Below are 23,833 nucleotides of genomic sequence, written 5' to 3' on the forward strand. Positions count from 1 at the left end.
GGGGTTAAGCTCTGGGTTGCTAAACCACAAAATGGTTTGTTTAGCAAAACAAAGACATGGCAGCCAGCTTCAAAGCCTCAGGAGCCCTGCAGGGCAGTGGAAACAACTGAACATCAACACAGCTGTCTCAAAGTCCACAGAGAGGTGAGGCCAGGGGCTGAGGAGGAGAGTGGAACCCTGTGACTGTTGAGGTCTCTGATGTCTGGTAAAACACAGGACCACATCAGAGGCATGGGGTGAAGGCCTATGTGCAGTGTGGTGTTTACAGAAGCCTGGCAGAAGAGCAGTTTCAGCTGGCTGTCCAAGTCCAGCAGCCATTCTGGGGGAAAGAGGTAGTTTTCCCCTGAAAAGGTTTACTAAAATCCCTGCAGACCAGTCCCACTCTGTCCTGCAGGGTCAACATGAGTCAGAATTGACGCAAAAGCAGTAGGGCTTTGGCGTGATGTTTTGGTATTATAATTCACATGCCAGATACCCAGACAGGGGTACAAAGCTGGGCCCATGCAGTGGCACAGCCCAGGCCTGGAGACAGACACCATGGGGCCATAGAGCTGTGGTGAGGGTGCAGGGGTATGTGAGCACAAGAAAGGGAGCACATGAGGAAGAGAGACAGTGTGAAAGTGAGAGGAGCACAGACTTACGATTTGCTTCTGCTTTAAAGGTTTCACAGAGAAGCTGCCATCCATGTGCTGCCAGAAGAGACATGGAAGTTAAGAGGGGGCCTGGGACCTCTCAGCACCCACACAGAGAGACACACAGCAAACACTACACACCCCAGGCACATGCACACAGACAGACAAAGTACACGCAACACACATATACAGGCATGTGATTACAGACACACAGACACAACACAGAACCCCACAGGCACATGTATATAGACAGAGCCTACACAGCACATACATCCACAGGCACGGGTACATGGACACACAGACAGACACAGCAACAGGACACACACATCTACAGGCACGTGCACACTGATACATACAGACACACAGCAAATGTAACATACACATCCACAAGCCTGTGCACACAGACACAGAAAGATAGACAACAAACATACATACCCCCACAGGCACATCACACAGACACATAGCAAACTTAACACATACATCCAAAGGCATATGCACACATACACAGAGACAGATAGGCACATGCACACAGACAGACAGACACAGTAAACACAACAAACACCTACCCGTATGTGGTCAGACACATAGATACAACACAGCTCCCCACAAGCACATGTACATAGACAGACAGAGCCTACACAACACACACATATGGAGGACAGAGACACACAGAGAACAAGAACTCTCACAGTCACATGCATAGAAAGACACCACCTACATAGCACATATATCCACAGGGCCATGTACACACAAATAAGACACAACACACACACATGCACACAGAAACACACAGACAGATACAGCAAACAGGATATACACATCCACAGGCATGTGCACATAGACAGATATGCAAAGACATGCAAACACATATGGACAAGCACAGGAGACTAACACAGCAGATATATGTCCACAGATTCAGCAAAGACACACAGACCAATATATTCATACAGCACATATAGAGACTATGTATATATATGACACAAACACATATGACAGATACAAATACACAAACAGTATCATGCAGACTAAAACAGTAGCACAAATACACATGGCACACAGACACATAATACATATACAAACACACAAAACTCCTACATCCCCCAATATAAACACACCCCAAAAACCCAAAAGGCCAAGTGCTTGGTGACTTTGGACAAATAGCGCATTTCAAATAAAGGTGATATTCAAGCAAGTCCTCCCACACAGACAGTGCACTCTTCTGTGTGGTCACTCCACTTGGGACCCAAAAATGGCCTGTAAACTTCCCACCTCCCAGCAGAGGAATCAGATCAGCAGCCTGCCCACTCTGACCTCAGGACAGCAGACACTGGCACAGGAGGGCCACCAGAACACCACAACCTGGGTGACATGGGGACACATGGCAAAGGGGAGCAGCCTTGAATGTGGACTCTTAGACACTGGATATCCCTGTGTCTGGTGGGAAGCAGGTCCCTGGCTAAAGGTCCAGGCCCATGGTGGCAGGTAAATGAGCCTTCCCTTTAGACTGGCTAGTCTTTTTCTGAAACCTCTAGGGAGTGTCCTCCTGAGGTCATCATTACAGGGAATTGGTCGCCTGCCCTGGCCACTGGCAGAAGGCCTATTTCTCAACTCTGGTCCCCAAGTTTGCATTTCACATACTACCCTACACAGATGCAACCACACTTACTTTTTCAAAGGCCGCCAAGAGCACATGTGCGTGGCCAGTCAGTTCCACCACTGCAGGGGAGAAGAGGGAGTGGTCACGGTGGGAGGGGTGGTCCACTGTGCAACAAAGAGGAGGGGAGCCCACTGCACATGAGGGAGTGAAATTCACTGCACAAGTGGGGAAGGGAGATCGAAGCACAGATGGGGAGGGGAGCCCCTGCAAACATGGGGAGGGGAGATCGATGCACAGGTAGGGGGCGAGCCCACTGCCAGATGGGGAGGGAAGATTGCAAAGATGGGGAAGGGATGCACTGCACAGATGGGGAGAGAGCCCACTGCACAGATGATGGGGAGGGGAACATGCTGCACAGGTGGGAAGGGGACGTGCTGCACAGATGGAGAGTGGAGCACACTGCATAAATGGGGGAGGAGAGCCCCCCTGCACAGTTGGGGAGAAGGGGATCCCACTGCACAGATGATGGGGGGGATCCCACTGCACAGATGTTAGGGAGGGGAGCCCACTGCACAGAAAATGGGGAGGGAAACCCACGGAACAGATGGGAAGGAGGGGAGCCCACTGCACAGATGGGGAGAGTGGTCAGACCAAGTCTGCTCTGAGGGTCAAATGCACAATTCCAACCCACCCAGGTCAAGCTGGGGTCCTGAATAGGAGGGTCACCCTGCAGCTCATGGCGTGGAAAGAAGCACTCCTATAGGGGACCGGGGAAGCAAGGGAGGAGACAAGGCTCACCATCCCCTTCGTCCACCACAGCCTGGATGACCACTGGAAACACACCCCGGTCTAGGTCAAAGTTCAGCTGTGGAAAAAAGCAAGCAAGCATGGTCAGGATGACAGGTCAACCAAGGTGAAGCAAAGGAGCCAGGGAGGTAGAAGGCACAGATCCACCAAGATGGGGGAAGAAGCCCTCTCCCATTTGACCTCATGTTAAATCTACTCCCTTAGCTCACTGAAGTGCTCATGCTCAAGGCTGAGTCCTCCCCACAGTCTGCATGAAAGGGCATAGCCTCCACCAGAAAGAGCTGGACAGACATTTGGCAAAGACAAGGAGAATTTCTTAGGAAAAGCTGCTGTCCACCCCCAAAACGGGGCTGAGGGGCCAGCACAAGTCCTCAGGCTCAGCTTCACCACCCCCAGGGCAGCTGGGAAGGAGGAAATGAAGCTTCTGTCTTGCACCCTGACCCTAGGGATCTCCCCATGTGGGGCACAGGACAGGCTACAAGGGCACTAGAGAAACAGGAGCAAGGCAAAGGCTGAAGGAAGTAACTGGGTGACCGTACTTCACTGGGAAAACAGACATGAGGACACCCGACCCACAACTCACAGAAGACCCCCGAGATGAGCAAGTCCTGACACCAAGCTAAACCAAGCCCACTGCTGTCAAATTGGTTCCAACTCATAGCAACCTTTCCTGTAGGGTTTCCAAAGCTGCAATCTACAGAAGTAGATGGCTTCATCCTTCTCCTGCAGAGGAGCAAATGGGGTTGAACTCTCAACACCTGGCCAGCCTGCTATACATCAAGGCTCCTAGGGACTATTCACAAGCTGGGGCAGGAGGAGTCTACTGAGATCCTGGAAATCAAGTTCTACAACTCAATGTAGCTGTGGTGACAGCTGTACAATCCATATATCTACTGATAAATCAATAAACTTTACATTTCTAATTAGTGAATCTTACAGTACTTATGTGTCAAGAAATGCAATGTGTAGCTAATTGCCTCAATAAACAACTAACTTCCCTGTCATGAGAGTGGACTTATTTGGCTACCATTACAGAACACAACAATCAAAGCCATCAAAGGAGAAAAATGAAGAACAGATTTTCAAATTCTCATGAATGTAGATGTTCTGGAACCAAGGCAACTGGATTAACTCCTGAAACTACGACCTTGAGAAAATCTTCAAAATCTAAACAAAAAATATGCCCTGAAGACTTCTTACAATAACAATAGTTGAGGTTAATTTGTAAAAAAAATTCCTGCCTTAAGCATTCTGGTCTTTTACAATCTATCAACACAGGTTCAAACTGGCAATAGTAACTCAAAAGATTAGGTAGCAACCTTAGGGGGATCAATGCTGAAAAGGAGGGTGAGAATCATACCACTCAAAGAATGTCATCAATGTCACAGAACTGTACCCAGGAAAACTGCTGAACTTGAACATGTGCTGCTGTGAATGTGCTTAACAAGAGACCTAATAATAAGCTTAAAATATACACACACACACACACACACACACGCCTCAATATATTAATAAGCAGAACTGCACATGAAGAAGTTGATGGTGTGTGTTTTCCTGTGTATATCCTCAACAGTGAAATAAATCAAATAAATATAGACACATCCCTCAACAGAGTAGTAAAAAAAAAATCCCAAATTCAGAGCACATACTGTCTGGCCTCCTTACACTGCATCCCTGTGCCGTGTGTGCTGAACACCTCACTGCCACAGAGCACATTCTGACTCAGAGCTGACCAACCCTCCACAAGATATCCAGGACTGTAAATATTCACAAGAGGAGACTGCCCATTCCCTCCCTTCCCTTTGCAGCTGATGGTGGACCTGAACCACCAGACATGTGGCCTTTTAGTTAGCAAAGAATGCTGCGGACTGTTGTTGTTTTTATGTGCCGTCAAGTTGCTTGCGACTCATAGCGACCCTATATACAACAGCCCTAAACCCTGCTCTATCCTATACCAATCACACTGCCTCTGACACACTCATCCCGATTACCCTAGTCACTGAATCAATCCACCTCATAGAGGGTCTTCCTCTCCTGCTCTGTCCCTCCACCATACTAAGCATGTTGTCTCTCTCCAAGGACCTGTCCCTTCTTACAACATGTCCCAAGTATGTCAGACGAAGCCACAGAATCCTTGCCTCCAAGGAGTAGCTTGGTTTAACCCTCTCCAGGATGAATCTGTTTGTTTTCCTGGCAGTCCAGGGTACATTCAATACTCTTCTCCAGCACCACAGCTCAAAGGCATCAATTCTCCTTCTATCCTCCCTAGTCATTGTCCAACTCTCTGAAGCATAACAAGACCATGGCCTGTATCAGGCGCACCTTAGTCTCCAGAGAGACACCGTTGCTCTTGAGTACTTTAGAGAGGTCCCTAACAGCAGACTTTCTCATCACAATATGTTTTTTGACTTCCTGGCTGCTGGTGCCAAGAGTATTGACAATGGAGCCGAGCAAACGGAAGCTGTGAACAATCTCAATCTCTTCGCCATCCATCCTGATGCTGCCAGTTGGTCCAGTGGTGAGAATCTTTTGTCTTCTTGACATTGAGCCTCAGTCCATACTGAAGGCTGTAGTCCTTGACCCTCTGCAGCAAGCATTTCAGGTCCTCTTCAGTTTCAGCAAGCAGAGTTGTGTCATCTGTATAACGCAGATTGTTAATAGATCTTCCACCAATCCTGAGGCCACACTTCTCATAGAGCCCAGCTTCTCGGATAATCTGCTCTGCATACAGGTTGAAAAGGTACGGAGATAGAACACATCCCTGGTGTACACCCTTCCCAATTTTGAACCATGCAGTGTTACCCTGCTCTGTTCTGACAACTGCCTCTTGGTCCAAGTATAGGTTTTGCATTAGCACGATTGAATGTTCTGGGATTCCCTTTCTTCTCAGCCACAGTTTGTTATGATGCACACAGTCAAACGCCTTTGCATAGTCAATGAAACACAGATATACATTCCTCTGGTATTCCCTGCTTTCAGCTAAGATCCATCTAACATTAGCTACAATATCCCTAGTACCACAACCCCTTCTAAACACAGCCTGGACTTCTGGCAGTTCTCTGCTGATGTACTGTTCCTGTCGTTTTTGGATAATTTTCAGTAGAATCTTGCTTGCATGTGAAATCAATGATATTGTTCTATAGTTTCCACACTCAGTTGGGTCACCCTTCTTTGGAATGGGAACAAATACAGATCTCTTCCAGTCAGTTGGCCAACTGGTTGTTCTCCATATTGCTGTGGACTACACCACCACAATTCCTTGTTACTATGACAAAAGAACCCTCCTCAACAGGATCTGCTAAAAAGATTGCTGACCTCCACTTGACAGTCACTCTTTCCAGTCTTTCTCAGGAAGCATTCTGACAGTATCTTCTGAATCCCAGCCTCGGATGACTTGACAGCAGCAGGCTGGATAGGTGGTTTTGCATGTTTTTACTGTCTCTGCACATGAGATTATGCTAGCCTAGGAGGACTCTGCATCGGTGGGCAGACCTGGTGATGGTGGATTCTGTGTGACAACACGACTGTGATCTTCCATGTAGTCTAGCCATCCTATGTGTTGTAAATGCTCATCCCTGTGGTGCTAATGAGGCAAGATCAGATATGGCACTGGGTGATCAGCTATGTGATGTTGGAGTCTCCTCAGCTAGGTGGCTTGTACTGAATGTAGGTGTAGGTAAAGGCAATGCCACAGAGCTTTGTGTTCAATCCTGCATCTGGCTTGTGACCTCTAGACTTGAACCAGAAGTCTGCAGCACTTGCTGACCTAAATTCAGCCTCCTCAGATGCCTCTCTCCTGAGAGCTGCCCAAAGACCTGGGACTTGTGAGCCACTATAAGTATGTGGGGGAGAAAAGAATGACAGAGGAATTCTCGATGTCTTTGAGTTGTGATGCTGGATAAGAAGACTGAATATTCATCCCATGGAAGCCAAAAGAACAAACAAGCCTGTCTTGGAGGCAGTGCGGCCCAGATGGTGATGGTGAAACTTTGTCTAATACATTCTGACCATATTGTCAGGAGGGGCAAGTCCTTGGAAAGGGACACTATTTTGGGAAAGGTGGAGTATCAAAGAAAGGAAAATTCCCAAGAAGATGGATTGACATAGTGATTACATCAACAGACACGAGCATATCAGAGATGGTGAGGATATCACAGGATAGTACATTATTCAGATCTGTTGTTCAGAGGGTTGCTACTTATTGTAGTTGACTTGAGGATACCTAGCAACAGGTGAGCCATTTCTTTGCAATAAATCTCTCTCTACTACACTTAGGGAAGCTCTGGTGGGGTAGTCTATAAAGAATTTTGCTGTCAAATCAAAGTCCCTGCACACTTGTGGTTCAAATTCACCAGCAGCTCCATTGAAAAAGATAAGAAATCTTCCCCTGTGTGATTTACAGCCTTAGAAAGCCAATGGAGGGTCAGCTATGAGGAAGCCCCAACCTTTAACAATAAGACACAAATTAAACTGGCCTCATTTCTCTAAGAACTCGGGCTAATACAAATTTCTTTCACTTGCTTTATGGAGCTTGGCATACAACGTAAAATGAACAATGGTTACTAAGGTACATACAGTAAAAAAAACCAAAACCTCCCATTCAACTACTTCCAGCTCACACTGACCCCATATGCATCTGACAGGCTGTGCCCACTGGGTCTCCAGTGCCTGACTCTGGAAGCTCTATCACCAGGTCTCTTCAAGTACTGAATGAACTCGAATCACCAACCCTGCAGTCAGCTGTCAAGTATGCCAAGCATTTGTGCCACCTGGGGCGCCATGTGTCCACATATGCTGCCATGATAGAAACCAACTAGTCAATCTCCTTGGGTAGAATGAAGGGCACTTCCCATTTCTTGCAATTATTAACAAAGCTGCAGTAATGCTTCCCATACACTGATATGGTGCTGCCCTTGGCGGTGATACCCCCCAATCTCAGACCTGTCAAGTGTACCCCTGGGGCCCCAACAGAGCCTGTACTGCAGGTATGGAGGTCTCTGTTCCTGCCTCCAGCAACATTTGGATCAGCTGTCTGTGCCTCACATGCAGGTCAGCCTAAGTGGGCAGCCATTCCAGGTGCTGAGAATACACAGGCCTCGTTGGGCCTGCTTAGCCTCCAGATGGAAGGAACTCAGAAAAGGGGGAAAGGGCAGCAGGGGCTCGACAGCAGTGTCACCTCATCATCTTTCCACTGGGAGAAGTCAATCTTGAAGGAGGGCAGGGAGAACTGCTGGCCCACTCCTCTCTTGTAATGGACAGTCTCGGACTGCAGGGCAGCACTCCTGGGGCTGTACCTGAAGGCAGCAAAGGAGAAGGGAGAGGTGAGGTTCTGCCAACACATTCACCCCCAGTGCTCAATGGGCCTTTCTGGCCAGTAGTCTCCCAGCACTCCCTCTGATATAGAACCTCCACATGGGAGCCATTCCTTAGGCTTCTTTGGAGACAGGGCAGCACTCTCCCACAACTGTAAGGACACGGCCACTGTGGGTGAGAATGACCAGGGCCACAGTTTGTCCCGAAAGCCCAGCTGCCACTGACTCATCCAGTGGTCATACAGCAAGACTACAATTATACAGCGGTCACATAGCAGGGCCAACGGTCACACAATGGGACTATGATCATACAGTGGGACCAAGTTCACACAATAGTCACAAAGCAGGACCCGTGGTCAGTCACATAGTGGGACTACAGTGCACAGTGAAGAAGGATCCCCAACCTGGACACCCATCCATGCACACACATGCATTCATGTGACACATACATACATTTACACAACATGCACACACTCACATGACAAATGCAAACATGCACAAATATATGGGGAAGCCTAGCTTCCATCGTCCACCAGCACACACAGCAAACCCAAGCCCTCACCTCCTCATGGGCTTGGTAGTGGCTGGTAACAACCCTACACAGAGATGGAGAGAGAGACAGACAGACTGAATGACTGATTGACTCACTCACACGGCCATGCCGTTGAGGAACTCCTCAGTGGCCTGGCAGTAGATAGTGACAGCCACTCGGGCATCAGCATCAAAGGTGAACTCCAGGCTGTAGAGGACCCGGGGCTTCTCATTCTCTTCTGTGGGGCTCTCAACATCATCTTTGTACCTGAGAGAGGTGCAGGGTCACGGATCAAAGACAGAGGGGCTTTCAGAACAACCACCTGGACACACAACCGTACAGTCATCTGAATGAGGCCCAGGGCTCCAGGTTCCCATCCAACCCTGATCCAGAGGAGAGGATAACCTCTTGGTGCAGAGATGCACCAGGCACCTCAAACCTACACTGCTGATGCTAGTCACCTCCTCACCCTGGTGGTATACTGGACACTGCAGCACGTGGGGTACTGAGACAGCACCTGTCTTGAAACAGGAGTTCTAGTTTGGCAGGAGGTCCACTGTCACAATCTCTGACCAGTAGGGAGCACGGTTCAGTGTGGCCACTGACCTCAAGGACTGCTGTGTGTATAGGACTCAGAGCTCCTGGATCAGTACTGGCCTTAGACCATGACCTCAGGGAGGGCAGGAGGACGTAAGATTTGAGACATATCCCCATGTCATCCTTACCTGGCCTGCTGGGGGCTATTCCACCACACCTGGTTCTGAGACTTCTGGACTGGGCAATCTCATGTGGTCACATGAAGGCTGGAAGGGACCTGAGTCCCTTAAACCTATCTCCCAGCCTTGACAAGACCTGCTGTTCTGAATCATTCCTTGGGGTGCAGATAACCTCAGCACTGCAGGACCCTAAGCTGCATCTCTAGCCTCCACCCACCAGCTGCCAGGAGCACTCTGGTCCCAGCCATGTATCCAGATCTCGCTGCTGCCCCCCGCCCCCAACCCGGAGCACAAAGTCCTCCACGAGAGAGCCTGGGCTAGAGCAGAGTTCCACAGCAAGTCTCTTCCCTCCCTGTCCCTGCTGATCCTTTGCTGCCTCCAGCCTCCTGAGGAGGTGACAGAAGAGGAGCAGCAGATGGGCTGCCCATTCCTACACAGCCCTCTTTACCTTATGAGCCGCAGGGAGTCCTTCCGGATGTTCACCAGGCTCCTCAGTGTCTTCACCGGCTCGTGGGGGGCAGGGGTGACATAAGGAAACTAGGAGGGAAACCCACAGAGGCCTGGGTGACTCCCTGGGGTGTGGCAGAGTGACTGTGGAAGGGACCTCAGGCACTGAGGGCTGTGCTATGACCACATGTATACACGTAAAGAAAACAGCTCTGGGACGTAAGTCCAGGGATACGTGAGACAAGACAGACAGGGATGGGCTTAAAGAAAACAGCTCTGGAACGTAAGTCCAGGGATACGTGAGACAAGACAGACAGGGATGGGCTGCACACAACAGGAGCTGGGTCCCCTTGGTCAGCACAGCTCTGGGGCAGGACCTCTTCCCACTGGGCGCTGGGCTCAGCCACGGAACCCCTGGTCCCCCGAAATCCCCTGTTCCATCTCCTGTAGTGCCTAGCTCATCAAGATGGCAAGACGTGCCCATGTCCCCATGACCGGAGAGAGGCTGAGGCACACAGCAGGAGTCCAGAGCAGACAGAGCACCTGGATGGCCAGGGCAAGATGATGACAACTTAACCAAAAGGCTAAGCTTGTCAACCTGGGCTTTCTCCTCCCAAAATGTGGCAGGACAAAAGTTGATGATCCATGACCACAGAGTCAAACACTAACTCAACTGCCACTAAGTCAGAACCAACTCATAGCTGGTGATTCTAAGAACTCTGGGGGTTCTCAGAGACCATAGAAGGAGATGGCCTATTTCCCCTCATGATTACAACTACTGAAAAACTCATGGAACACGGCTGTACTGTGACACCTCTGGGTCACCATGAGTCTAAACAGGCTTAGTGGCAATGGCTTTGCTCTGTGGGTTTGGAGAAACATAGCCAGGGTGCTCCCTAGAAACAACAACAGTAAGATTGTCTCACGCACACACTAATTATGTTGTCAGGGGATACTTGAGAGTCAGCAAAAACAGATGAAGACCTCCAACAAGATGGACTGGCTGCTATATCAACAGTGACCTCACACACACCTGGGACTGCCAGGATGGTGTGTGACCAGGGTGGGTTTTGTAGTTGCCCATGGGGTTGCTGTGGGCATGGGTCTTTGTTGGCACTAACATTCACCCACGACTGGCCCTCCTCTTTGACACATACGTTCTTTTGTTTTTCTTAAAATAAGAACCCATTCCCTCGAGCTTTGCCTGCCCCGAGCTCCTCTGTCCCTGGCAGCCAGAATGCAAGGGTAGTGAACCCCTCGGGAATCCCAGGGAGTGGCTGGATACAACAGTCCCAGAGCTGCATAAGGCAAGGCACAGGTACCGTGGAATTTAAAACAAAAAAAAAGGGGGGGGGGGGGGGGCAATCTTCTCCAGGGTGATTCACTGCCTCCAAAAACCCACTGGAGGATTAGCTATGCATTAACAAAAAAAAAGGGGGGGGGGGAGTAGAATATAATAAAAGTAAGAATCCAAGCTCACCCACAATCTGGGCATGCACTCCCTCACCTCTGCAGCCTAGATATGCTGCTGGGCTCAGAACGGAGATCTGCTCCTTAGTGCCCTACCCTCACAGCCCTGTTGTCACAGTGACCAAAGAACTCATCTACAAATAAGAAAGGTTAATGATTCAAACCCACCAGACACTACAAGGCAGAAAGATAAGGATGTATTCTGCTTCTCTAAAGACTGAAGACTTGAAGATCCTAAAGACTAAAGGCTTGGAGAACCTAAGAAGATCCCCCTTGTCCTACAGAGTCTCTGGGAGTCAGAATGGACTTGATGGCAGCATGTAGCTATTTGCCTCCACAATCCTGGTGGTGCAGTGTGTATAAGCACCCAGCTGCCAGCACATCAGTTGTAGAGAGAGATGGAGTCCTCTAGGGTAACAGTGCTCTGCCCTACCAGGTGGTCAGGGGTTTCTCTGGCTTGTAATTAGCCTGCCTCCCCAGTTCTCTAGCCTCTTGGGGCACCCGACACATGCTCAGCCCAGAGCTCACCAGTTTTAGGGTGACCCAGTGCCTGCACCCTCAATGCTGGAACACAGAGAATGCCAGGCATCTCTGGTATATGGACACCCCTGCCCCTGCTCACCTGGACTGGACGGCTACCCAGGAAGTTCAGATCCGAGTTCTCGCCAAAGAGGTAGCCTTCGGGGTGGGGGGTGTCGAACTTCTCACCGCCCATGAAAAAGTGTGAGGCAAAATAGTTTCCTGTTGGAACAGAAGACAAGAGTTCAGATGGAGACTGATGAGGCCCCTGGAGCCAGGCAGAGGGAGTGCTGGCTGGGAGTAGAGAGGCCCTGCCCTGAGAAGCCCCTGTGTCTAGAACAGTGGAGTGGGAGTTGGCCGGCAAGCCACTCATCTGACCAGCCCTGCCCAACCACCGACCCTGAGCCCAGAGAACAGCCCTTGGTTCTCAGTGGAACTCCTGGCCCCTCCATGGACCTGCTCATCCTTTCTGTGAGCTCAGCCAAGTCTCTAAAGGTCAGGCCAGGGACCCCTCCCAGAGCAGAAGACCTGGAGTCCCAACTCACCCCATGAACTAGAAACCAAGCAACACCAAATACAGCCAGCGAGTGAGCGAGAGAACTTAGTGCCACTTAGTCCCCACATACTCGTCAGTCAGCCAGAAGGCTGTCAGTTCACATCTACTCAGAGGCACCTTGGAAGAAAGGCTTGACAACTGACTTTTGGAAAATCAGGCTTCTTCTGGAGCAGTTGTCCTGCAGCAGGTGGGTTCATCACCAGCTGACATTGGTCAACAGCTACAGGCTATGACAACTCCCACAAACGCTAACTATCAGACCATGTGCACAGACAAGGCCCCCAGGCGCTGGGGGTTGGTGTGAAGTTCCTAATGGAAAGGCTGGCAGTAGAAAGAGGCATCCATCACTTCCAGAAAACGTTACAGTCTGGGGAAACTTATGGGACAGTTCTCCTCTGTCTTAATGTCCACAGAATACAAACTGACCCAGCAGCAGTAGGTATGGATCTGGAGCTTAGACCTAGAACTGTATATAGAAAACATTTAAGCACTAGGTTATCATCTGAAATGATGGAGGTTCAAATCCACCTAAAGGAGCCCCAACAGAAAGGTGCTGCAAAAAGTTTCCAAAACAATCAGAGAACAATTAATTCTGCGCTAGCACACAGAAAAACACCAGAGTTAGGGTCAACTCAATGGAACTGGTTTTTTTAAAGTCTATAGTAAGTTGGGATTTCACATGCAAGCAAGATTCTACTGAAGATTATCCAAAAACGACTAGAACAGCACATCAGCAGAGAACTGCCAGAAGTCCAGGCTGGGTTTAGAAGGAGTTGTGGTACTAGGGATATTGTTGCTGATGTTAGATGGATCTTGGCTGAAAGCAAGGAATACCTGAAGAATGTCTATCTGTGTTTCATTGATTATGCAAAGGCGTTTGACTGTGTGGATCATAACAAACTGTGGCTGACTCTGAGAAGAATGGGAATCTCAGAACATTTAATTGTGCTAATGCAAAACCTTTACTTGGACCAAGAGGCAGTAGTCAGAACAGAGCAGGGTAACACTGCATGGTTCAAAACTGGGAAGGGTGTACGCCAGGGATGCATCCTGTCTCCATACCTTTTCAACATGTATGCAGAGCAGATTATCCGGGAGGCTGGGCTCTATGAGGAGAATTGTGGCATCAGGATTGGTGGAAGATCTATTAACAATCTGCGTTATGCAGATGACACAACCCTGCTTGCTGAAACTGAGGAGGACCTCATGCACTTGCTGCAGAAGGTCAAGGACTGCAGCCTTCAGTATGGACTGAGGCTCAATGTCAAGAAGACAAAGATTCTCACCACTGGACCAATTGGCAGCATCAGGATAGATGGCGAAGAGACTGAGATTGTTCACAGCTTCAGTTTGCTCGGCTCCACAGTCAACACTCTTGGCACCAGCAGCCAGGAAGTCAAAAAACATATTGCAATGGGAAAGTCTGCTGTTAGGGACCTCTCTAAAGTACTCAAGAGCAACGGTGTCTCTCTGGAGACTAAGGTGCGCCTGATACAGGCCATGGTCTTTGCAATCGCTTGTTATGCATCAGAGAGTTGGACAATGACTAGGGAGGACAGAAGAAGAGTTGATGCCTTTGAGCTGTGGTGCTGGAGAAGAGTACTGAATGTACCATGGACTGCCAAGAAAACAAACAGATTCATCCTGGAGAGGATTAAACCAAGCAACTCCTTGGAGGCAAGGATTCTGGGGCTTCGTCTGACATACTTTGGACATGTTGCCAGGAGGGACGGGTCCTTGGAGAGGGACATCATGCTTGGGAGGGTGGAGGGACAGTGCAGGAGGGGAAGACCTTCTATGAGATGGATTGATTCGGTGACTGGGGTAATCGGGATGGGTGTGTCGGAGGCAGTGCGGTTGGCGCAAGATAGAGCAGGGTTTAGGGCTGTTGTGCATAGGATCACTATGAGTCGCAAATGACTCAACGGCACATAGCAACAACAACAACAACAGTAAGTTGGTGCTTGATGCTTCAAATACATTCCAACTCACAGTAACCCAACAAAACAAAACCTTGTCCAGTTCTATGCCATCCTCCAATTTTTACTATTTTTAAACCCATTGCTGCAGCTACTGCTGTCACTCCTTCTTGCTGAAGCTGTCATGGACTGAAGTGTCCTCACACTTACGAGTTGGCAATGAGTTTTGGTCTGTACATTATGGTGAGATGGCATCTGCCATGAAAGCTAACGTCATCGAGTTACAAAAGTACACACAAGAACTGTCCACGATGTGATCCCCTGCAAACAGGAGGAATCCAGTCTGGGAGAAGGGGAGGGAGTCTGGAAGTGGGAGTGTACAGTGCCACTAGGTCAGCCAGGACGTGCCTAGCATTCTCTGGAAAACTGCCCAACCCAGTGCAAACCACCACCGGACAGGGGTCAGGGCTTGGTTCCACCTGGCCTCCAGCCACCAAATCAGCGGATCAGAACTCATGGGATCAGAACTGAAAAGTATCTGGGAGATCCCTGTCACTGTGGATTTCCACTGGGGAAACTGAGGCTCTCAAGAGGATGCCACAGGTTCAAGGCCCCAGAGGAAATGACAGGTGGGGCTGGGTCAGCTTGGGACCAAAATTGCCAGCCCAGGGCTTGAGCATCACCCTCCCACCCTCTGAGGACCAGCAGACCAAGGGCCCCTCACCATGGCTCAGACATCATGTCTAGAAGGAGAACTGCTTTTCTTTTCAAGTACAAAACTCAAGCTTCTTCTAAAAAGCTAAACCCAAACCGCTGACACCGTGTGGATTCTGCCTCACAGTGCTCTGCAGAGGACAGAGAAGTCTGTCAGGGTTCCTGGTTGCACATCCCACCATCTCCCAGAGCAAGAGGGGGCTTAGAACTACTGACCTTTTAGTTAGCAGTTGAATACTTAACCATTTGACTATCAAGGGTTCTTAATATGAAGTCTAATTGGTAACGCTTTTCTCCATCATCTCAGTGGAAGGGCAAGTTGTCAACAAAATTCTTTTCTAAACCAATCTACTTGTTGCCTGTCAATCGCAAAACCAAGTGACCCTGTTGTGTCCTGTGGAGTCAGCACTGACTCACTGCTGACCCTCTAGTGGGTTTTTTTTTTAATTTTTTTATTTTATTTTATTATTTTTGTGTGCGTGTACCGTCAAATCAGATCTGACTGGTACAGGAGGAGATTGCCCCTCCTTCCCCGGCAGAGCATCTGGTGGATTCGAACCGTGCACCTCTGGGATTGTAGTTGCAGCTTCTTGCCACTAGGCCAAAAGAGCTCCCTATCCAGTGGGTTTTCATAAGCAGTCATACGCATGGGAAGGGTCTACCTGTCTTTCTTCTGTGGAGCAGTGGGTGGATTCGAACCATATGTCTTTAATTTGGCAAGGGCAGTTTACTAAGGAGCCCTGTAGGTCTGAGTAAGCTGCCCTATGGGGTTTCCAAGGCTATAAATCCTCGGAAAAGCTCATCTTTCTCCCTTGGAGCAGCTGATGGATATGAACCACTGACCTTCAGCTTGTTCCACCCTCTTAACCACTGTGATGCCAGGGAAGGACACAGCTAAGCTGAGCTGTGACATGAGAATAAGCAGTGAGCAAGAGGCATGGGGTTACACAGTGGGGACTGCAATACACTATAAAACAGAATGTGCGTGAACGGCTGAATGGGAAAAACAATGTGCTCTGTAAACCTGCACTCAAATCATCATTTAAAAAAATAACAAACAGTAGCAAAGAAGCTGCACTACAATCCCAGAGATACGCAGTGCCTTGCCACTCAGTGCTAACCTGTGGTCACTACCCATCAGATGCCAACAAAACTTACCACCACCACTACCACCCCCGCTGAGGGGTGAGAATAGAAACTGCCTCCACACACAGCCAAGTGTCCTCCCAGAGAGAACACAGACCTCATCCTCAGCTAGAATCACCAGGAGAAGCATTGGATCAGTAATAGATCAAAGCACAGAAACCAACACTTTTTTATGAACAACTGATTTTCCCTTTAACTTTTTATTGTGAATTGGGTAACAGTCAACTAATTTTGGACAAAGGCCCGAAGGTAACTGATGGGGAGAAGGGAAGTTTCAACAAACTCAACTTAGAGACTCAAACTCAGACCATACAACACACACAAATGAAATAACTCAACCAAAATCAAAATAACTCAAATCTTGTCATGGTCAAGTCAGAGCCAACTCAGAACTGACCATCTGTCAAGTTCCTGAAGAGGTTGTAAATAGCACAGAAGGAGATTATCCACCTTTCTTCTGAGGAGCAAAAGGTGGGTCCAAACTACCAAAGAGGTGCTACCTTCGGGTTTGGAGTGCAACTCTACATGGACTAGGCTGCCAAAGCTCCCTATAAACATCAATGAAAAGAAAAATCACCAAGAAGAAAACCCCTAGGCCATCGTTCGGATCATGTACAAGGAAAAGATATCTCAGATGGGACTCTAAAAGTATGATCCATAAAAGAAAAGAATAAATGGGGCTTCAATTTGTCAAAATTCAACCCAATGACAGACAATAAGGTAAAAGAACAGCTGGATGGTGCAGTCTGGTTGGGCTGCTAACTGGACTGCCAGTTTGAATCCTGGGAATGCCGAAAGTTTCCCATAGAGATGTGGAGGCTCAGAAAACTGACAGGGGGCTGCAGGAGGGGTAGGGGTGGGGGGGAGGGAGTATGCTGCTGTTAAGAGTAAAAGCAAGAACAATGAATGAGTGGAAGCCCAAAATCTCTGTAAATGTTTATGAAAATTAATAAAATATAATTATAGAAAAAAAAAGAGTAAAAGCAAGAAATATAAGAAGAGGGAAAGTGCTGGAATATGCATGGAATGACATGAATCAAGATGTGTATGAATAAAAACATTTCTATTCTGTTGAACAGAAGGTAAATTTACTCTCAAACCTTAACCTCCACACTATGAGACCAGAAGGACGAGATGGACCACTCTCAGGGAGATCACAGTACAGAGTCCCAGACAGAATGGAAGAACAAAACAAGATGCATAATCAATTCCTGGTCTGATGCAAGAAGGGTAAGGCTCCAGAGACTGGCCCTTAGCCCACTTTCAGCCTGGAATGAACTCATCCATGTCACTCATCTTTTGACCTAGACTAGAAAGGTCTTCTAATTTCTTCGCACAACCTGGTGATCACATCCAGAGCCACATTTGTTTAATGAAATATGCCTAATGGTATTCTATGAATTCCTGGGGTCTTGTTTTTTGCCAATTCGTTCAGAGCAGCTTGAACTTCCTCCATCACCATTGCCTCTTGAGCATATGTAGTTTCATGAAAGTCTTGTGTGTCAGGCAATTGTTTTGGTACAGTTAACTGTATCGAGCAATATCACTGATATCAAACACTAGCAAATTCTTGCTGTAGATTATCCAGAAAAGACTGGAACAAGTACACTGACAGAGAAGCTGACACTAGAGACATTACTGCCAATGTCAGATGGATCTTGGAAGAAAGCAAAGAGTACCATAGGAATGTCTATCTGCATTTCATTGACTATGCAAAGGCATCTGTGTGGATCACAACAAATTGTGGCAAATCTCAAGGAAAATGAGAATTCCAGAACACTTGACTGTGCTTAAGTGAAATCTATACTTAGACAAGGAAGCAGTCCTCAGGAAAGAGCAGGGAAACACCGCAGGTTTCAAAATCAGGAAAGAAGTGCATCAGGAATGCATCCTGTCTCCATACCTTTTCAATCTAAATGCAGAACAGAAGCAGGGCTTTATGAGAAGAAATGTGGCATGATTCATCAACAACCTACGTTATGCAGATGATACAACCTTGCTTGCTGAAACTGAAGGGGACCTGAAGTGTTTGCTGCAGAAGGTCAAGGACTGATGAACTGAAGCTCAACATCAAGACAAAGATTCTCACCAATTGGCAGCACCATGATAGATGGAGAATAGATTGAGGTTGTTAACAAGTTCAGCTTGCTCGACTCCACAATCAACACTCTTAGCACCCGCAGTCAGGAAATCAAAAAACAAATTGCATTAGGAAAATCTGCTGTCTGGGGACCTCTCCAGAGTACTGAAAGGCAACTATGTTAGCCCAAAGACTAAGGCCTAATCCAGGCCATGGTCTTCACAATTACTTTTTATACATCAGAAAGTTGGACAATGACTAAGGATGATAAAAGAAGAATGTCTGACTTCGAACTGTGGTGCTGAAGAAGAGTCTTGAACATACTATAGACTGTCAAGAAAACAACCATGTTTTAGAGATGGTGAAGCCAAGTTTCTCCTTGGAGGCTAGGATTTTGAAGCTCCATCTCACATACTTTAGGCATGTGGCCAGGAGAGACAGGTCCTTGGAAAAGGACATCATGCTTGGAAGGGTGGAGGGACAACGCAGGAGAGAAAGACTCCAGATGAGATGGACTGATGCAGTTAACTGGGGCAATGGGAATTGGTGTGTCAGAATCAGTGAGACTGGCTTAGGGTAGGGTTTAGAGCTGCTGTATAGGTCGCAGGCAACTCAATGGCACATAAAAACTATTTACTCCTTCCATCTTCTTTTGATGCTTCCTGGGTCATTCAATATTCTGTCCATAGCATTGTTAAATACTGCAGCTCAAGGCTTGAATTTGTTCTTCAGTTCCTTCAGCTCAAGAAACGCCAAGTGAGGTCTTCTCTTTTGATTCTTCTGATCGTAGCTCTTTGTACTTCTCATTATAATACTCTGCCTTGTCTTCCCAAGTTGTCCTTTGAAATCTTCTGCTCAGCTTCTTTAACTTCTCCCTTTGCTTTGGCTTCTCAGAGTGTAATAGTCAGAATCTCTGCTGACACCATCTTCATCTTTTCTTCCTCCTCTGTCTTTATAATGACCTCCCACACTTCATCTGGTCTTTGTTCATTAGTGTTCAAGGTCTTAAGCCTATTCCTGAGACAGTTTTTAAATTCAAATGGGACAGACTCAAGGTCAAATTTTGGTTCTTGTGGATTTGTTTTAATTTTCTTCAGCTTCAGTTTGAACTTGCATATGAGTAGCTGATTATCAGTTCAACAAATCAGTGCCTGGCCTAGTTTCTACAGCTGATACTGAACGTCTCCAACAATTCTTTCTCTAGATATAATCAATCTGATTCCTGTTTAAATCACCAGGTAAAGCCCAAGTGTATAGTTGCTGCTTGGGTTTCTTCTATTTGCAATGAATAAATCATTGATTGTACAAAATTCTATCATTCTCTCTCCAGCTTCATTTCTGTCACCAAGCCTCTTTCTGATTTTTGCATTCCAGTCACTCATTATTAATAATTCATCCTGGTTGCACTGCAAAAGTTGGTAGAAATCATCTATTTCCTCCTCTTTGGCTCTGGTTTTTGGTGCATGTATTTGAGTAATAGTAGTATTAACAGGTCTTCCTTGTATGTGGATGGATAGTATCTTGTAACTCCCAGCATTGTATTTCAAGATGGATCTATATCCCTAGCTCTAAGAGAAATACAAATCAAAACAACTATGAGATATAATCTCACCCCAGTAACAACAGCAAAATTCAACAGAGCAGCAAACAACAAATGCTGGTGAAGTTGTGGAGAAACTGGAACCCTTATTCACTATTGGTCAAAGTGTAAAATGATGCAACCACTATGGAAGGCAGGTATGGTGTTTTCTCAAAAAGTTGCAAATAGAAATACCATTGGATCCCCTCCCCCCCCCAAAAAAGAAATACCATTTGACCCAGCAATTCCACTACTGGGAATATACCCTCAAGAAACCAGAACTACCAGCCAACCAGATATATATGCACACCTATGTTTATTGCTGCTCTGTTCACAACAGCAAAGAGTTGGAAACAACCTAAGTGCCCATCAACAAACTAATGGATAGAGAAGCTGTGGTAAATTCACACAATGGAATACTATGCTGCACTGAAAAACAAGGAACTCATGAACTATTATATAAGATGGGTGACCCTGGAGGACATTAAGCTTAGTGAAATATCTCAGTCATAAAAGGACAAATACAGCATATTGCCACTTTTGTAAAACGGGACCAACACCGGGGCGGGGGGGACCCTAAGAAAAAATGGGATAAATAATATATACTGCATTGTAACAGATGAGGGAGAGAACTGTTTAAAAGGAATATATGATTAAATATTATTTTCATGACAAAATTCCAGAAAAAGAAATGCACAGTAAAGTGGACTGTGGACTTGGGGGAGCAGGGGATTGTCTAACAATGAAAGAATTTTTTTTCCTTTTCAAAGAGAAAAGCTAACTTGGGGGGGAGGGGTGGGCAGTAAGGAAAATGTAACAATCAATGAATGAGCAAAAATATAAATAAGAATATGTTGTTGTTATGTGCCGTCAAGTCGCTTGCAACTCATAGCGACCCTATGTACAACAGCTCTAAACTCTGCTCTGTCCTGTGCCAATCTCATTGTCTCCAACACACTCATCCCGACTGCCCTAGTCACCAAATCAATCCACCTTCCAGTGGGCCTTCCCCTTCTGCGCCTGCCCTCCACCCTCCCAAGCATGATGTCCCTCCCCAAGGATATACTGTAAAAAAATAACATATTTTTAAAAAAAGTAAAAAAAAAAGGATCTAGAAATGGCCTTTTCACCTTGATCCAATAAGTCTAGAGGACACCTACCTGACCAACTAACTGGAAAAGATTCATATTTATTCCTATTTAAAAAAAAAGGGTGATCCAACAAAGTATGAAAATTATAAACAATACCACATGCAACACCTATGTTTATTGCTGCATTGTTCACAATAGCAGAGATGGAAACAACCCAAGTGCCCACCACAGATGAATGGAAAGAGAATGGTATAGTCACAAGATGGAATACTACGCAGCACTAAAAAACAAGAAACTCATAAAATATATAAAATGGGTGATCCTGGAGGACATTATGCTTAGTGAAATATCTCAGTCACAAATACTGCATAATGCACCACTATACAACAGACTGATTTGGGAGTTAAAGAAAAATAAGAAAAGATGAGATAAATAACGAACACTGCAATGAAATAAATGAGGGGAAGAACTGTTTAAAAGAAATATAAGATTAGGTATTATTTGCACAGCAATAGTACAGAATAAGAGGTGCATAGCAAAGTGGAACTGGGAAGCAGGGGGAGGGAGGGAAAAATGAAACAATGAAAAAATATTTTTAAGTAGAAAACTGGGGGGTGGGTAGGGAGGAAAGTGTGCAACAGTGAATGAATGGAAATCCAAATTATCTGTAAACTTTTGTACTATTAATAGAAAATTTAAAAAAAAACACAATCTCACATGGAAGCAAAATCCTGCAGTCGATTATCCAAAAACTACCGGAACAGTACATTGACATAGAACTGCCATAAGTGCAAGGTGGGTTTAGAAGAGGCTTTGACACTGGGGACACCATAGCCAATGTCAGTCAAATGGATCTTGGTTGAAAGCAGAGAGCACCAGAGGATTGTCTGTGTTTCATTGATTATGTAAAGACATTTGACTGTGTGGATCACAACAAATGGCTAACCTTAAGAAGAACTGGAATCCTAAAACAACTGTGCTCATTCAAAACCTATACTTGGACCAGAAAGTAGTCATAAGAACAGAGCAAGGAAACACTGCATCAGGGATACATCCTGTTTCCACATCTTTTCAATCTATAGCAGAACAGATCATTCAAGAGGCATCAGGATTGAAGGAAGACTCATCAACAACCTGTGTTATGCAGATGACACAACTGTGCATGCCAAAACTGCGGAGGACCTCAAAAGTCTGCTGCAGACAGTCAAGGACTGAAGTCTTCAATATGGACTGAAGCTCAACATCAAGAAACGAAGATTCTCACCACTGAGTCTATTGGAGCACCATGATAGATGGAGAAGGGATTAAGATTGTTAACAATTTCAGTTTGCTCAGTTCCACATTCAACATTGTTGGTACCAGTAGTCAGGAAATCAAAAGACTAATTGCATTAGGAAAATCTGCTATCAGGGACATGCAACAATCTGCATTCAGGGTCATGCAAAAATGTCAGTCTAGAGACTAAGATGTGCCTCACCCAGGCTATAGTCATTCTAATTACTTGTGAAGAGAGCAGGAAAATGAGTAAGGATAACAGAAAAAGAATAGATGTCTTTGAGCTGTGATGTTGAAGAGTATTGATCACACAATGGACTGCTAAGAAAACAAACAGGTCTGTCCTGGAAAGAGTGAAATCAAGCTCCTTCTTGGAGACAAAGATCTTGAAGCTCCATCTCACATACTCTAGGCATGTTGCCTGAAAGCTCTTTAACAAAGTTCTTCACCTCAATCTCAATGTTACTTTTGTGCATGTGGAAAACTCCTATAGTCACTGTTGTTGTTAGGTGCTGTCAACAACTCACAGCAACCCCAGGAACAATAGCTGGAAATCGTGCCCTATCCTGTGCCATCTTCACAATCACCACCTGCTCAAATCCTCTTTCAATTACTGTGTCAATCGACATTTTTGAGAATCTTCTTCACTGACCTTCTCCAAGGACTAGGCCCTCCTGACAACATCCCCAAAATATGTGAAATGAAGTATTTCATTTTTCCATCTTTGCTTCTAAGGAGCACCGTGGTTACATTTCCTCAAAGACAAGATTTCTGTGTTCATTTGGCAACCCACAGTATATTTAATACTTTTCAACACCACCTCAATTCAAAGGCACCAATTCTGCTTAATTTTTAAGTTGACATCCTTGCACTTCAGCACTTTAAAAGAATCCACTGACAGGATTTTCCTAATGTCTTTTGATTTCTTGACTGTTGCAACTATGGGTATTGATTGTGAATCCTGGTAAAATGAAATTACTGGCAACTTCAATCTTTTCTCAATTTAACATGATGCTGCTTTTTGGTGTAAATGTAATCTATGTAATTTCTGTGGACATATTAATTTTTCTGCAAAATATTAATTTAGGAATGTTAAAAAATGTTAAAAATGACGAGTTAGGAACGCACGCCGTCACCCGCCATGGGAACGCACGCCGCCGCCCGCCAGGCCGGGGGAACGACGCCGCCAGACCGGGAACGCAGACCGGGAACGCCGCCGCCAGCCGGGGGAACGCACCCGCCGTCAGCTGGTGGGAACGCACGCCAGACCGGGGGAACGCCGCCGCCAGACCGGGGAACGCCGCGAGAGGGACCCGGAAGAGACCCGGGGAGAGCAGCAGCCAGCCACCTGCCGTGGAACTCCAGAGGAGCAAAGACTGCCGGACACTGTGGGACCCCCCTGCAGCCCACACCTGTGTGACCCTTAGCACACAGGGTGCTG

General features: G+C 46.7%; 1 protein-coding gene across 2 annotated transcripts in view; it reads right to left on the bottom strand.

Annotated features, from left to right (window-relative positions):
• MGRN1 (mahogunin ring finger 1, E3 ubiquitin protein ligase) overlaps positions 1-23,833 on the bottom strand; it is a 64,080-nt gene that overhangs the window by 26,957 nt on the left and 13,290 nt on the right. For both annotated transcript variants that reach the window (XM_006897419.1, XM_006897418.1), the window contains exons 2-8: positions 12,136-12,254; positions 10,045-10,133; positions 9,001-9,147; positions 8,213-8,330; positions 3,028-3,094; positions 2,299-2,348; positions 642-689 (exon numbers count right to left, since the gene is read on the bottom strand). In XM_006897419.1, the coding sequence (XP_006897481.1) occupies positions 642-689; positions 2,299-2,348; positions 3,028-3,094; positions 8,213-8,330; positions 9,001-9,147; positions 10,045-10,133; positions 12,136-12,254 (638 nt within the window). The remainder of the gene's footprint in view (positions 1-641; positions 690-2,298; positions 2,349-3,027; positions 3,095-8,212; positions 8,331-9,000; positions 9,148-10,044; positions 10,134-12,135; positions 12,255-23,833) is intronic.

The sequence above is a fragment of the Elephantulus edwardii genome, unplaced genomic scaffold (genome assembly GCF_000299155.1).
Source record: "Elephantulus edwardii isolate Elephantulus edwardi_28Jun2011 unplaced genomic scaffold, EleEdw1.0 scaffold00209, whole genome shotgun sequence".
NCBI lineage: Eukaryota > Metazoa > Chordata > Mammalia > Macroscelidea > Macroscelididae > Elephantulus > Elephantulus edwardii.